Genomic DNA, 13969 nt, shown 5'->3' with positions numbered 1-13969 from the left:
GAACGCTAGTGTGAACCTAGTGTAAGTTTACAGGCAGCATTGCTGTACATCTACATAAAGACTTCATTCATTCAGATGGCCAAGGTGCAAAATGGCCATGAAAAGGCTTTGCATCAATGGGGCACCTGGAAATCTAATCAGGAACTGTTTTCTGCCATGAGTTATAGTAAATTTCTGGGGCCGAGGCAATGGCACTCCATATACTTTCGTAAAAAGTGGTGATACAGGCGCAGAAAGGGAGAAGTGGTGACTCTTCGGCACTGTTTGGTAAAGTCCTGTATGTCAAAGATACAGCACAACTATTAACTCCATTGTGTATTGAGATATAAATTACGTAACCATTAATGTTATCATATCATACATTACAGACACTTACTGGACTAATCCACAGTACCGTCTGAAGCTCCTAGAGGAAGATGACGACCCCGATGACAATGAAGTCGTCTGTAGCTTCCTGGTTGCTTTAATGCAGAAGAATCGCAGGAAAGATCGAAAGGCCGGAGCCAATCTGTTCACCATTGGTTTTGCTATTTATGAGGTAAATATTAGAATATATTAGAATTAATTATATTAGGATATAGTCTATATTCTATTATTATATTCTAGAATATAGTCTATAGTCTATTATATTCTAGAATATAGTCTATAGTGTATTAGTCTATAATATAAATGAAAGTAGTATCACAAATTCTGGTATGAACTTGGGAATAGTAATGGAAAGACTGAATTTCATGCTTTGATCAGTTTAGACCAAAACTTCCTTAGGCTAAGGCCCCACATAGCAAGCCACAGCCGAAAAACAGTGTGGAAAAGACTGCGGCGGAAACATATCATGGTTTTTCCCTCTTTCCCACTGCCAACTTTCTGCTCCTATTATACCTATACAGAAGAAGCATTTGCCTAGGTATAATTAGGTATAATAGCATTTGCTTAGGTATGATTGACATGCTGTGATTTACAAAAAAAAACTATGTTTTTTTAAATCATTCCGGATATTTTCTGCAATGTGTGGATGGGATTAGCCAGAATAACTTGGACTCATACTTGTATAATACAGAGACCAATTTGTCAAGAATACAGGAGGTCAGGGCCTGCTCAAATCTAATCAATATAAAGCAGAAGGAAATAGGATAGAGTGGTAAGATACAGCAAAAATAATAGAAAACTTCATTTTTATTTTAATGGACAGTATAACGGACAATCATCCCTGTTCCCTAACCATATGTTATATGTCCTTTAGCCATAGACATTAATGTTAAAAAAAAAAAAAAACGGATACTTCACATCCATCATAAGTCCATTATTCTGAATGGACACGAAAGTCCCTGCATTATCAGTGCCAGAATAACGGATCTGTGACGGATTTGGTAAAAATGGACGCTAACAATGACAGATCACATCACAGATTTTTAGCAGATGTGTTAGTGTCTGTTTTTAACACTTTCTGACGGATGCTAGCAACAGACACTAGTAACAGTAGTGTGAACGTCCCCTAACATACTGTGTAATCAGCTCCTATGTAAGCCTATGGGTCTCCATGATTACAGACGATTTTTGTAGCACGTTTATGTGGCATTGCTTGGACATTCAGTTACCCAATTCATTCTACTGTCTCTAAGATAATATAAGTAGGGATCAGAAACAGTAGATTAACATTATAGAATACAGACTGCTTGTAGTCTGCAACCATGGAGACACATAGGTTTGCATAGGAGCTGTAGAGGCAAAATGGTAGCATTTTTTTTTTTTTTATATATATATATATATATATATGAAAATGCATTACCAAGTTGCTTAATTTTTTTTAAAGCTACATTGAGTAATATGGTCACAAATCTATAATGTATATGATAAAAGGATTTTTTCACTAATACCACTTGTGGTATCCATGTGGGCTGTAGTAGTTCAACTGGGTACATGGCACTTCTGTCTTCATGCCCTCATATACAGTGGCGTATCTAGGAATGGCGGGGCCCCAAGGTGAACATTTGACATTGAAAGACTCCTGAGTATAATGATAGCTGTGTTTGTGGGATTTGTGGACCCGTGCTCTCACTTACCGATCCCGGCTCCTGCTCACAGCCTCCTCTGCAGAACAGGAAGCACCGTCAGCCGTGTGCAGGAGCCAAGATCAGTACGTAAATAGGGCCCATGATGGAGGTACTCCGGCAGGTAACAGCCTATTAAAAAAACCCTAAAATCTGCAGTGGGCCTGGGACATTAGGGGGCCCGGCGGCAGCTGCTGATACCCCTGCTCATATAATGCAACAATATTTTTACCTTGACATCTTACCCCTTGGCATGGGTTACTTTATAGGTAGCATTAACCATTTGCTGTAATTAGTTGTAATTGTAAATGCATATTTAACTTTGTTTTTTTCTCTTTTTTTTTCTTAGGTCCCAAAAGAGGTATGATGTAACGAGAGAAGTCAGGAAGACGTGCTTGGGTTTAACTCTTTCCTGGTGCTCAATAAAGGAGTTCCCTTCCAGTTGTGCCCAGATATGATCTTCTGTACAGCATAGTAGCCACTTTTCCATTGCCATGGTACCAGATTGATTATACTTGACTCTACTCACTTTTTATTGTTTTTTTACAGTGCCAAAGTCTGAGGCAGTACCTGATACTTTTTGGTACCACCTCAGTGGAGTTTCCAAGCAAGCCGTGGTGACAGCTAAAGGTTGTATGACTGCAGTTACACTCGGCATTGCTTGGATGACAGGTTACATTGAATGGGTACTTTAACTTCAGTGGGAAAAGTACTTGGTATAAAAAGTGAGTAGAGTCTAGTAGGAAAGTGCCATTAGATGAACATCTCTCCAGAAGAAACTCAAGCTCAGTTGGTGTGTTCTGCGGTTTTCTGTTTAGATGGTCGTACACATTGGATGAATGTCATCCAAACCCGCTGACTATTGTTTAATGGGGCCACCAAATTTTCCCCTAATGGTGGATATTAGGCAAGAAGAGGAAGGAGTTCTTGGATTTTAAGCTGCTTGCTTACCTTTTCCCATGGAGAACACATGCATGCTTAGCTGAACAGATTGTGCATGTACACAGCAGGGTCGAAGGGTTCACCTGACAGCCATGAAATATCAGATTTAAGTACTTTAGCTTTGTTATAGTTTTTTTTTTATTTTTATTAAATGTAGATTGTGAGCCCCATATAGCGATCACAATGTATTTTTTTTTCTCTTATCAGTATGTCTTTGTAGAATGGGAAGAAATCCACGCAAACACAGGGAGAACATACAAACTCTTTACAGATGTTGTTCCTGGTGGGATTCAAACCCAGGACTCCAGCGCTGCAAGGCTGCAGTGCTAACCACTGAGCCACTGTGTTGCCCTGATTTTTACGTTTTATTGACCTCTGCTTACTACATTGGCCAACCTTAGCCTTGGACTACAGTTACCTTGGACATATTGCTATGGAAATGATAGTAGCTGGTATAGACTTGAAAATCCTAAATAAAAACGACAAAAGCCTTACATTGCTAGCCGCTTTTAAGGAGCTTCTCAGCATATATCTCCAAGTGATTGTACTCATGTTATAAGTGGGCATCTCTCAATTGGCTTCTATGACATTCAGATGTCATAACAATTATATAATATGGAACGAGCTGAGTGGTGAGAATGGTCAGTTTCCAGCGTTGCGTTATATGGAGAGATAAGGTCCACAGCCTCCTCTCTTCTCATTTACAGATTTTTTTTTAAGGCTTGGATAACTTTCCATCTACATGTATACCATATATATTAAGCTACTAACCAGCACCATATACTAACATACAGTAAGTTACTTATTCACTGTGCGTTCAGACATTGAACAATGAAGTTCTTACCATATTCCTGTTCTTCCCCCAGATGCATGGTAACAAACAACATCTACAAAAAGACTTCTTTCTGTACAATGCATCCAAGGATAGGTGCAAGTCATATATAAACATGAGAGAGGTCTCCCAGCGCTTCAGACTACCTCCAAGTGAATACGTCATCATCCCCTCCACTTATGAACCTCACCAGGAAGGAGAATTCATTCTAAGAGTCTTCTCAGAAAAAAGAAATATCTCAGAGTAAGTCAATAGATATGCCTGCTTTCTTTTTAGTATGTAGATCCTATAAGCCAAATACTGTCACACAAATATCTCTGATATACATATGTAGGGTAAAATCAAAATGTTTGTTTTGGTACCGTGTTAGCCAGTGGTTATAAAATATAAAAAACAAAAAAAAAAAAACTTTGCAAGTCTTCAGTAAGTGATACCTTTTTTAATGGCTAACTCATAATGATGACAGGATATAACGTTTCGAAGCTTCCTCTGAGCTTCTTCAGATATAACTAAAAACACCTTCTAGAGGCTGCATATTTATGACTGGTCACAGGGGTAGGATTACAGGACGGAGGTGGGAAGAGGCTTGTTACTATATACTTATAACAACAAACAATCAATTGCCAGATCCCAGGTTATCTTAATGGCTGTCTTAATGATTTGTATAAAAAGACATAAACCCACCTTCATTCCATTGTCCAACGTCTGGAATAGGGTCATGGCCTTGTACTCATAAATCAGTCGCTGTTTCCTTGATTTAAAGTTCCCTTTTAAGATCAAGATTTTCATGTCATTGATGATGTTGTGGTCTTCCTGGCAAAAATGATTTGGCACGGGAAGATCAGTTCTCTGTTGTTTGATTGTATGGCGATGTGAATTAATTCTCATTCTGAGTTTTTGACCGGTCTCTCCAACATACAGATTTTCAGTGGAACATTTGGTGCAAATGATCAAATACACAACATTAGGTGTGTTACAGGTGAACACACCTGGGATTTTATATTCCCTGTTAGAGTTTGTGATCTCTATCCTGTCAGTGGTCAGTATGTGAGGGCAGGTTTTGCACCTCTTCTGTCCACATGGAAATGTTCCTTTGTTAGTTGGAGGTGACAGTGAGCTGCTAATCACCATATTCCTGAGGTTTGGTGGCTGTCTGTAGCATAGGAGAGGGGGGTCCGGAAATATGGATTTTAGACGGTTGTCTTTTTGCAGTAGTGAATGTAATTTGCGTGTGATTCCTCTCAGCGTCTCCAGGTGTGGGTTATATGTGACGACCAGGGGCACCCGATTGTTCTCCTGTTTGGTATTGTATTTTAATAACTCCGATCTTGGTATCCTGGTGGCCCTGGTGATTTGGTTATCAACTGTTCTTGGATGGTAACCCTGCCTCAAGAATGTGTTTTTGAGGCCCCCAAGGTGTACGTCTCTATCTGCAGGGTTTGAACATATGCGATGGTATCTGATGGCCTGGCTGTATACAATGGAGTTCTTTATGTGTTTAGGATGAAAACTATCCCATCTTAGGTACGTAGGGCGGTCAATTGGTTTCCGATACAGCGAAGTCTCAATTTTGTTGTCCTGTATCTTGATGACTGCATCCAGGAAGTTTATTTCGGAGAAGGAGTGATTGAGCGTCAGGTTGATGGTGGGATGGAACTGGTTGAACTGTTCATGGAAGGTTTCAGCTGTTCCTCAGACCTGGTCCAAATGATTAGGATATCATCAATGAAGCGATAGTAGGCCCGAGGCCTAATGGTGCAGATGGATAGGAAGTCACTCTCAAGCTTGGCCATGAAGAGATTAGCGTACTGTGGCGCCATTTTGCTCCCCATTGCGGTGCCGGTCCGTTGTAAATAGATGCAGTCACCAAAGGAGAAGTAATTGTGAGTGAGGATGAATTTTGTCAGTTTCACCACCAATTCAGCGTTCATACTTCGCTTTTCCATGAAAAACTGGCAGGCATTTATACCGTCCTGGTGTGGGATGTTGGAGTACAGGGATTCTACATCCATGGTGGCCAGGATGGTTCCATCTGGAAGGGGACCTATAGTGGATAGTTTATTTAATAGGTCTGTAGTATCTTGTAGGTAGCTGGCTGTATCCTTCACTAAAGGTTTGAGGATACCCTCCACCCATCCAGAGATTTGTTCAGTGAGAGTCCCAACACATGAGCTGATCGGTCTCCCTGGGTTCCCAGGTTTGTGCAGTTTTGGAAGCATATAAAAAGTCCCTGTCCTAGGGCTTGCTGGTATGAGGCTGATTAGGCTTATTGCTCCATCAGATAGGCCGGAGATAACCTTTTTTAGTTTTTTGGAGTACTCCACTGTGGGGTCTGAATCCAACTTGGAGTAGTAGTGCGTGTCATTCAGCTGTCTGTGTGCCTCCTGTATGTAGTCTGATGTGTTCATCATGACTATAGCGCCACCCTTGTCCGCTGGCTTAATGATGATGTTGTTGTTATTTCTCAGAGATTTTATGGCCCTTCTTTCCTGGGCACTGATGTTAGATGGCAGTGCTTTATTTGTATCCAGTATAGTTGATTTGACCATGTGTCTGAAACAGTCTATGTAATTATCCAAATCTTAATTTCGTCCAGTTGGAGGTGTCCAATCAGATGTCTCCTTTTTTGCTAAGATTGGAACCTCTGAAGGGGTAGGTTGGGTCTCCTCTGTGTCATCTGTGTCATGAAAATATTCCCTCAGGCGCAGTCTCCTGAAAAAATCCTCCAAGTCACTGCACAGTTCAATTTTATCCATGGTTTTAGAAGGACAAAATGAGAGTCCCCTGGAGAGTACCCCAAATTCTGCTTTGGTGGGTTCATAGGTGGAGAGTTTGATAACACAGTTCTGTGTTTCCAAATCCACGTGTGAGTGGTCCCGGTTGTTGTTAGATATATATTTTGCTTTGTGTGTATTCTTGTAGAATCCTGCAGCAAGTCTCAGTCTGTGGAGTTTCTTTTTTTTGTTGTGGATTAGAGATTTCTGCAGTTTATCATAGTATTGTAGTAATGTTATCCTGGAGCTCTCCTCGATATTGTTCCATTTTGTTTTAATCTCCATTTGGATTTTGCTCTTGATGCTGTAGAAGTGATGTATGAGGTGATTCCGCAGTCTCTCTGAAGTTCTATAACACAAGTTTTGTGCATAGTGAGTATTGTAGGTAGATGCGATGGGGTTTGTGAGCCTGAGTCCTTTAGGAATTAATTTCTCTTTTCTGCAATTAGATAGGAAAAAGATATCGCTGTCCAGCTGTGCCCGTTTCTTCAGAAGTGTTTTCAAGTCCTTAAATTTCGGGTAGATTCTTGTATCCTCCATTTGGTAAAAGGAAAATGTTTGTTTTGGTACTGTGTTAGCCAGTGGTTATAAAATATAAAAAAAAAAAAAAAAAAACTTTGCAAGTCTTCAGTAGGTGATACCTTTTTTAATGGCTAACTCATAATGATGACAGGATATAACGTTTCGAAGCTTCCTCTGAGCTTCTTCTTCAGATATAACTAAAAACACTTTGTAGAGGCTGCATATTTATGACTGGTCACAGGGGTAGGATTACAGGACGGAGGGGGGAAGAGGCTTGTTACTATATACTTATAACAACAAACAATCAATTGCCAGATCCCAGGTTATCTTAATGGCTGTCTTAATGATTTGTATAAAAAGACATAAACCCACTTGAGATGTTCATTCCATTGTTCCATTGATGGAGCAATAAACCTAAGCAGCCTCATACCAGCAAGCCCTAGGACAGGGACTTTATATATGCTTCCAAAACTGCACAAACCTGGGAACCCAGGGAGACCGATCATCTCATGTGTGGGGACGCTCACTGAACAAATCTCTGGATGGGTGGAGGGTATCCTCAAACCTTTAGTGAAGGATACAGCCAGCTACCTACAAGATACTACAGACCTATTAAATAAACTATCCACTATAGGTCCCCTTCCAGATGGAACCATCCTGGCCACCATGGATGTAGAATCCCTGTACTCCAACATCCCACACCAGGACGGTATAAATGCCTGCCAGTTTTTCATGGAAAATCGAGGTATGAACGCTGAATCGGTGGTGAAACTGACAAAATTCATCCTCACTCACAATTACTTCTCCTTTGGTGACTGCATCTATTTACAACGGACCGGCACCGCAATGGGGAGCAAAATGGCGCCACAGTACGCTAATCTCTTCATGGCCAAGCTTGAGTGTGACTTCCTATCCATCTGCACCATTAGGCCTTGGGCCTACTATCGCTTCATTGATGATATCCTAATCATTTGGACCGGGTCTGAGGAACAGCTGAAAACCTTCCATGAACAGTTCAACCAGTTCCATCCCACCATCAACCTGACGCTCAATCACTCCTTCTCCGAAATAAACTTCCTGGATGCAGTCATCAAGATACAGGACAACAAAATTGAGACATCGCTGTATCGGAAACCAATTGACCGCCCTACGTACCTAAGATGGGATAGTTTTCATCCTAAACACATAAAAAACTCCATTGTATACAGCCAGGCCATCAGATACCATCGCATATGTTCAAACCCTGCAGATAGAGACGTACACCTTGGGGGCCTCAAAAACACATTCTTGAGGCAGGGTTACCATCCAAGAACAGTTGATAACCAAATCACCAGGGCCACCGGGATACCAAGATTGGAGTTATTAAAATACAATACCAAACAGGAGAACAATCGGGTGCCCCTGGTCGTCACATATAACCCACACCTGGAGACGCTGAGAGGAATCACACGCAAATTACATTCACTACTGCAAAAAGACAACCGTCTAAAATCCATATTTCCGGACCCCCCTCTCCTATGCTACAGACAGCCACCAAACCTCAGGAATATGATGATTAGCAGCTCACTGTCACCTCCAACTAACAAAGGAACATTTCCATGTGGACAGAAGAGGTGCAAAACCTGCCCTCACATACTGACCACTGACAGGATAGAGATCACAAACTCTAACAGGGAATATAAAATCCCAGGTACATTCACCTGTAACACACCTAATGTTGTGTATTTGATCATTTGCACCAAATGTTCCACTGAAAATCTGTATGTTGGAGAGACCGGTCAGAAACTCCGAATGAGAATTAATTCACATCGCCATACAATCAAACAACAGAGAACTGATCTTCCCGTGCCAAGTCATTTTTGCCAGGAAGACCACAACATCATCAATGACATGAAAATCTTGATCTTAAAAGGGAACTTTAAATCAAGGAAACAGCGACTGATTTATGAGTACAAGGCCATGACCCTATTCCAGACGTTGGACAATGGAATGAACATCTCACGTGGGTTTATGTCTTTTTATACAAATCATTAAGACAGCCATTAAGATAACCTGGGATCTGGCAATTGATTGTTTGTTGTTATAAGTATATAGTAACAAGCCTCTTCCCCCCTCCCTCCTGTAATCCTACCCCTGTGACCAGTCATAAATATGCAGCCTCTAGAAGGTGTTTTTAGTTATATCTGAAGAAGAAGCTCAGAGGAAGCTTCGAAACGTTATATCCTGTCATCATTATGAGTTAGCCATTAAAAAAGGTATCACCTACTGAAGACTTGCAAAGTTTTTTTTTTGTTTTTTATATAGGGTAAAATCAAACATAGATTCACATGAGTTCCAAAAGATAAGTATCTATGAAGGTGTGAACCTTTCTTGAACCCAATGCAAAGTATACAGTTGTGTGTATGGACTTCTGTAATAGGACATAGTATATTATGAGACAATATTAGTGAATCCAATGTAAGGGACCTCTATGAGGCAACATATTCTACCCTATATGTAATGTTTGTGCCTACAGGGAACCGTAAGGAAAAATAAATGAAACTGTGTAACAATGGAGGCACGTAACGGTATAGTAGGGTTCTTATATTCTTATCTGGACCGTATTTAAGATCCATGTGATACAGTCATGTACAAGAGACCTTAGCTCTAGGTATTTACTTCTGTCAGAATAATGTCGGAGAACCCTAACACATCCCATACAGCCGTGGTGTAATGGTGACTTATGGGGATGGAAGGCCAGAAAGTCTTCCCCAGTAAGAGCAGTCTTATACATTTTTCTCCTCTTGACTAGACTTTTATTTTTTTGTGCTTTATTTTATATATAATATGTTAATAATATATATATATATATATATATATATATATATATATATATATATATATATATTACTTATGTGCCTCCTTCTTCCACTGATAAATAGAATCACCATAGAATTCTATAAGGAGCAGAGAGTGGGAAGAAGGGATCTCCTCAAAGCAGAGAGACATCCGCAGTACAGAGAGACAATTTTTTTTTCACAACACATTTGGGATTGTTATTCAACCATTTACACGCAGAAATGACTCATTTGATTCAGTCTCATATCTCTATTCTCCTTCTTCTTCTCACCCCTCCCCTCTCCATAAACTGGCATTGGTAGTGTATGGAGTGTGATAGAATGAGTCAGATAAGAAATAACACAGAAGTAGTAGTGTAGGACACAGGCACTTCTCTATAGTAAAGTATATTGCACAGTTTGCACTCTTCACCTGCACTATTGAAAAAATAAATGCGTATATGCGTACACTATAATAATTCTAAATATAGCATACATACATCTATGGCAGACCTGGGCAATGTACGGCCCGCAGGCCACATCCAGCCCTCTGACTGGTTCTGTCCGGCCCGCATAGCTTGTGGGATAAAAGTAGATGCTGAATGGGAAGTCTGCTAAAGGACCTGTGATGACGTCATCACAGGTCCTTTAGCTCACTAGGATAGGCTAAGGTTCGTTAGTGGACAGAGTCACACGGGACAGAAAGAGCAAGCTGCCAGGAATGGAGACTGAAGGACTGAAGGAAGATAAGGAGAGAAGAGACAGCATGTGTGAATAAGAGGAGGGAACTGGGGGCAGATGTAGCGGACAGTTAAACTGAAGGCAGCTGGAGGGGGGACATTAAACTAGGGGGCAGGTGGAGGGTGACATTAAACTGGGGGGGCAGGTGGAGGGGGGCATTAAACTGGAGCAGCTGGAGGAGCATATTAAACCATGGGGGGTCATGTCTCCTTCTATTTGCCCCCAGTTTAATGTCCCCTTCCAGCTGCCCCAGTTTAATGTCCCCTCTAGTTTCTGCTAGTTTAAACTGGGGCGCCAGGAGAGGGACTTAATACTGTGGGACATTTTGAGAGAAACGTTAAAATGTGGGGGTGTATAACGTTAGGGTGACTGTAGGAGAATTATACTTTGTGGGGGAACATGGAAAAATGTTTCAGAATCGGTGGAGTCAATGTAGAAGTGGGTGGAACTAAATTTGCAGTGACGCACATAGCCCTCTAGAACAGTTTCAATTTTTCATGTGGCACCATGGGAAAATTAATTGTCCACCCCTGATCTATGGCATATATTTTTTGGCTTTCTATTTTAGCAACTTCTTTCTTTTTTTCAGAGAAGTTGAAAACAAAATTGAAGCTGAGCGACCCAGTGTAAGTATTAAGTCTTCTACTGACTATAATTGTACTATTTGTTATTATATTGTAGTATTTGTATACTAAAAATGGTATGTACAATAATCCACCTAAATAAGGTCTAGTTCACACGGGCTAGTGACGCTAGGTTCACACTTGCGTTCAGGGTCTCCGTTCTATGGTTTCCGTCTTCTGCATGCCAGAAGACAGAAACCACAGACTGGGTTCGGCCGTGAGCGGCAGTGAGCGTTTTAGGCTCTCCGCCGCGAAACCGTTTTTTTTAATCCGGACACAGAGTACTGCATGGCCGACTCTGTGTCTGGATTATTAAACCCGGTTTCGCGACGGAGAGCACAAAACGCTCACCGCCGCTCACGGCCGGACAGCTTTCTCACCCATTCAAATGAATGGGTGAGAGACTCTTGCAGGTTTCCGTCTCCTGCCTCTGTTTTATGCAGGAAACGGAAACCTGAAGTACGGAGTGCCGGCGCAGATGTGAACGAGCCCTGACTGCGTATTTTGGTCCTGATTTTAACTCGGGAAGCTCTGACAGTCATGGCTTCCCGCTCCGGAGTAGGCCCAGGCTCAAGAAAGGGCAGCTCACTTCTTTTTTATGCGAGCAGGAACAAACTGCTAGCGGAAAAAAGAATGCTATCGGTCTACATAGACCTCTATTGTGAGGGGGCGGATTTTGAGGCTGATTCCGTGTCAAAATGTGCCCTCTCTTGCCCCGTGTGAACTAGCCCTAACTCTTTATAATAGATTTCTCTACTCAGTCACATATTGTCTAGTCCATCAGGTTGAAATTTGTGAAGGGTGCCAGGGTTCTCGCACTATTAAGTTGTGATATGTCTACTGATAAAATGGAGGGAAAACTTTGATCCTTGGACAATTTATTTCACCGACTAACAAAATAGTGTCAAGAAAATCCTAAATTTAACTCCTTAAATGGGTTGTTCCATGACTAAAACCACAGGTCAATGTGGGATCCCTATTAATCACCCTTCTCACCTATCTTGTATATAGGTGGTACATTATGGGCAAACCCTTTAATCAAGTAGAGCTCTATGACCACTGTTTATCTCCATGTCAAAGGAATAGTAGAAATAGCTTTGTACTGTAAAGACTATAACCATCACTAATTTGTGACTTTTCTGATCATCTGTGAGTGACCTGGTTGTAGAAAGTTTTAGGATTAAATGAGATACTCAACACACACACTTTCGAGGTCTGATTAAAGTAAGTCTACCCCCCCCCCCAACCACAGTACACTACCACCACATAAAGAGCACATTACAGTAAAAAAAAAAACAGTATATATCTTTCTTATGTATATCAGTTTTGTAGATTTGGAGAAAACCAATTCTGAATTCTTTTGCAAATGAGATATATGGTGCACTGGAGGCGGGCCCTCAGCCCTGGGAGCACTGCTCTTGCTACTTAAGTAGGATGGGTGATGTCATAGCAGTGGGTGGATCTACTCTTACTGCGTGGTATGGTACAAGCAAGGAATGGAAGGTATCTGATTGGCAAGAGCAGTGCTCCAGAGAGCTGAAGCCCTACCCCGAGTGCACTAACCACCTAATGTTCATAAAACTTTAAAGTTGTTTTTCTCCAAATCTAAAAATTTGATATACATTACAAACATTTTTCTAGGAACGTCCCTATTCTTGTCCATGGGCTATATTTGCTATTGAAAGATTAGAAAGTCATCCCATGAGCTGCGATACTAGACACACCCTATGATGGACTATAGGGGCGCTGTTTCTGACATAAAAGCCAGAATCTCTTTTCTAATTTTCTAAAAATCTTTCATTAGATGTGAGACATGAGTCTTGTTACAAGAATGGGTGTCAATATTTTTTTTTTAAACTAGTTTGCTGTATGACCTTTATTCCTTGCTAGAGCACTTTCACAAAAGTAAATCACTGTCAATTTCTGTTTTGTTCTATTTGTCTAGAAAAAGAAAAAAGCCAAGGTGGGTCTTTCCTAGTGTGAACATGCGTGACTAAGTGCATGTGCAAGTTACTAATGGTTCATTGTATTGGCATTGACCGCTTTTGCAGGTCGATGATGACTTACTGCATGTACTTTCCCTGTAACTCACATGTACTGTTTATGTAATGTTTTTGTTAAAGTATACATGTATGTTTTACTATTATACACTATTACTTATATCACCTTAATACATAAACTGTATATGCGCACGTACCCCAGCAAGTTACTCTCATTTTACATGTATCCCTCCATATTTTTACGCTGTGAAGAATTAGAGAAGGATATATTGGGGCAAATTTATTAAGACTGGCATACCATACTCCAGTCTTAATACACAGCCATAGGGAAAGAGAAATTTATGAAAGACTGTGCTGTCCCTGTGCCAGTTAAGAACTGGCATAAATTTCCATTATAACTCACGCTGTCTCAGCTTGTCCCTATCTCTGCCAATCAGGGGCGTACCTTGAGGAGGTGCAGAGGATGCAGTCATATCGGGCCCAGGAGCCTTAGGGGGCCCATAAAGAGATTGCAGCTTCCATCTGGCCCATAAGCCAAGGAGACCCACAGATTACCCGAAACACACTAAGGAGGATTAAACTCCTTAGCACTCGTAACCATCTCTGTCAAGAAATCACTGTAGGGATGAGGTAGGGGACCGCGGACAAATGATTGCATCGGGGCTCACAAG

The 13969-nt window shown here is 41.0% G+C and overlaps 1 protein-coding gene across 2 annotated transcripts in view; it reads left to right on the top strand.

Moving 5' to 3' along the window:
• CAPN3 (calpain 3) overlaps nucleotides 1–13969 on the top strand; it is an 86208-nt gene that overhangs the window by 47853 nt on the left and 24386 nt on the right. For both annotated transcript variants that reach the window (XM_075282920.1, XM_075282919.1), the window contains 5 exons: nucleotides 369–538; nucleotides 2398–2409; nucleotides 3857–4065; nucleotides 11265–11301; nucleotides 13244–13261. In XM_075282920.1, the coding sequence (XP_075139021.1) occupies nucleotides 369–538; nucleotides 2398–2409; nucleotides 3857–4065; nucleotides 11265–11301; nucleotides 13244–13261 (446 nt within the window). The remainder of the gene's footprint in view (nucleotides 1–368; nucleotides 539–2397; nucleotides 2410–3856; nucleotides 4066–11264; nucleotides 11302–13243; nucleotides 13262–13969) is intronic.

The sequence above is a fragment of the Leptodactylus fuscus genome, chromosome 7 (assembly GCF_031893055.1).
Source record: "Leptodactylus fuscus isolate aLepFus1 chromosome 7, aLepFus1.hap2, whole genome shotgun sequence".
NCBI classification, from domain to species: Eukaryota; Metazoa; Chordata; class Amphibia; order Anura; family Leptodactylidae; genus Leptodactylus; species Leptodactylus fuscus.
Note: the sequence above shows the minus strand (reverse complement) of the source record. Positions and strands in the feature narration are given on the sequence as shown.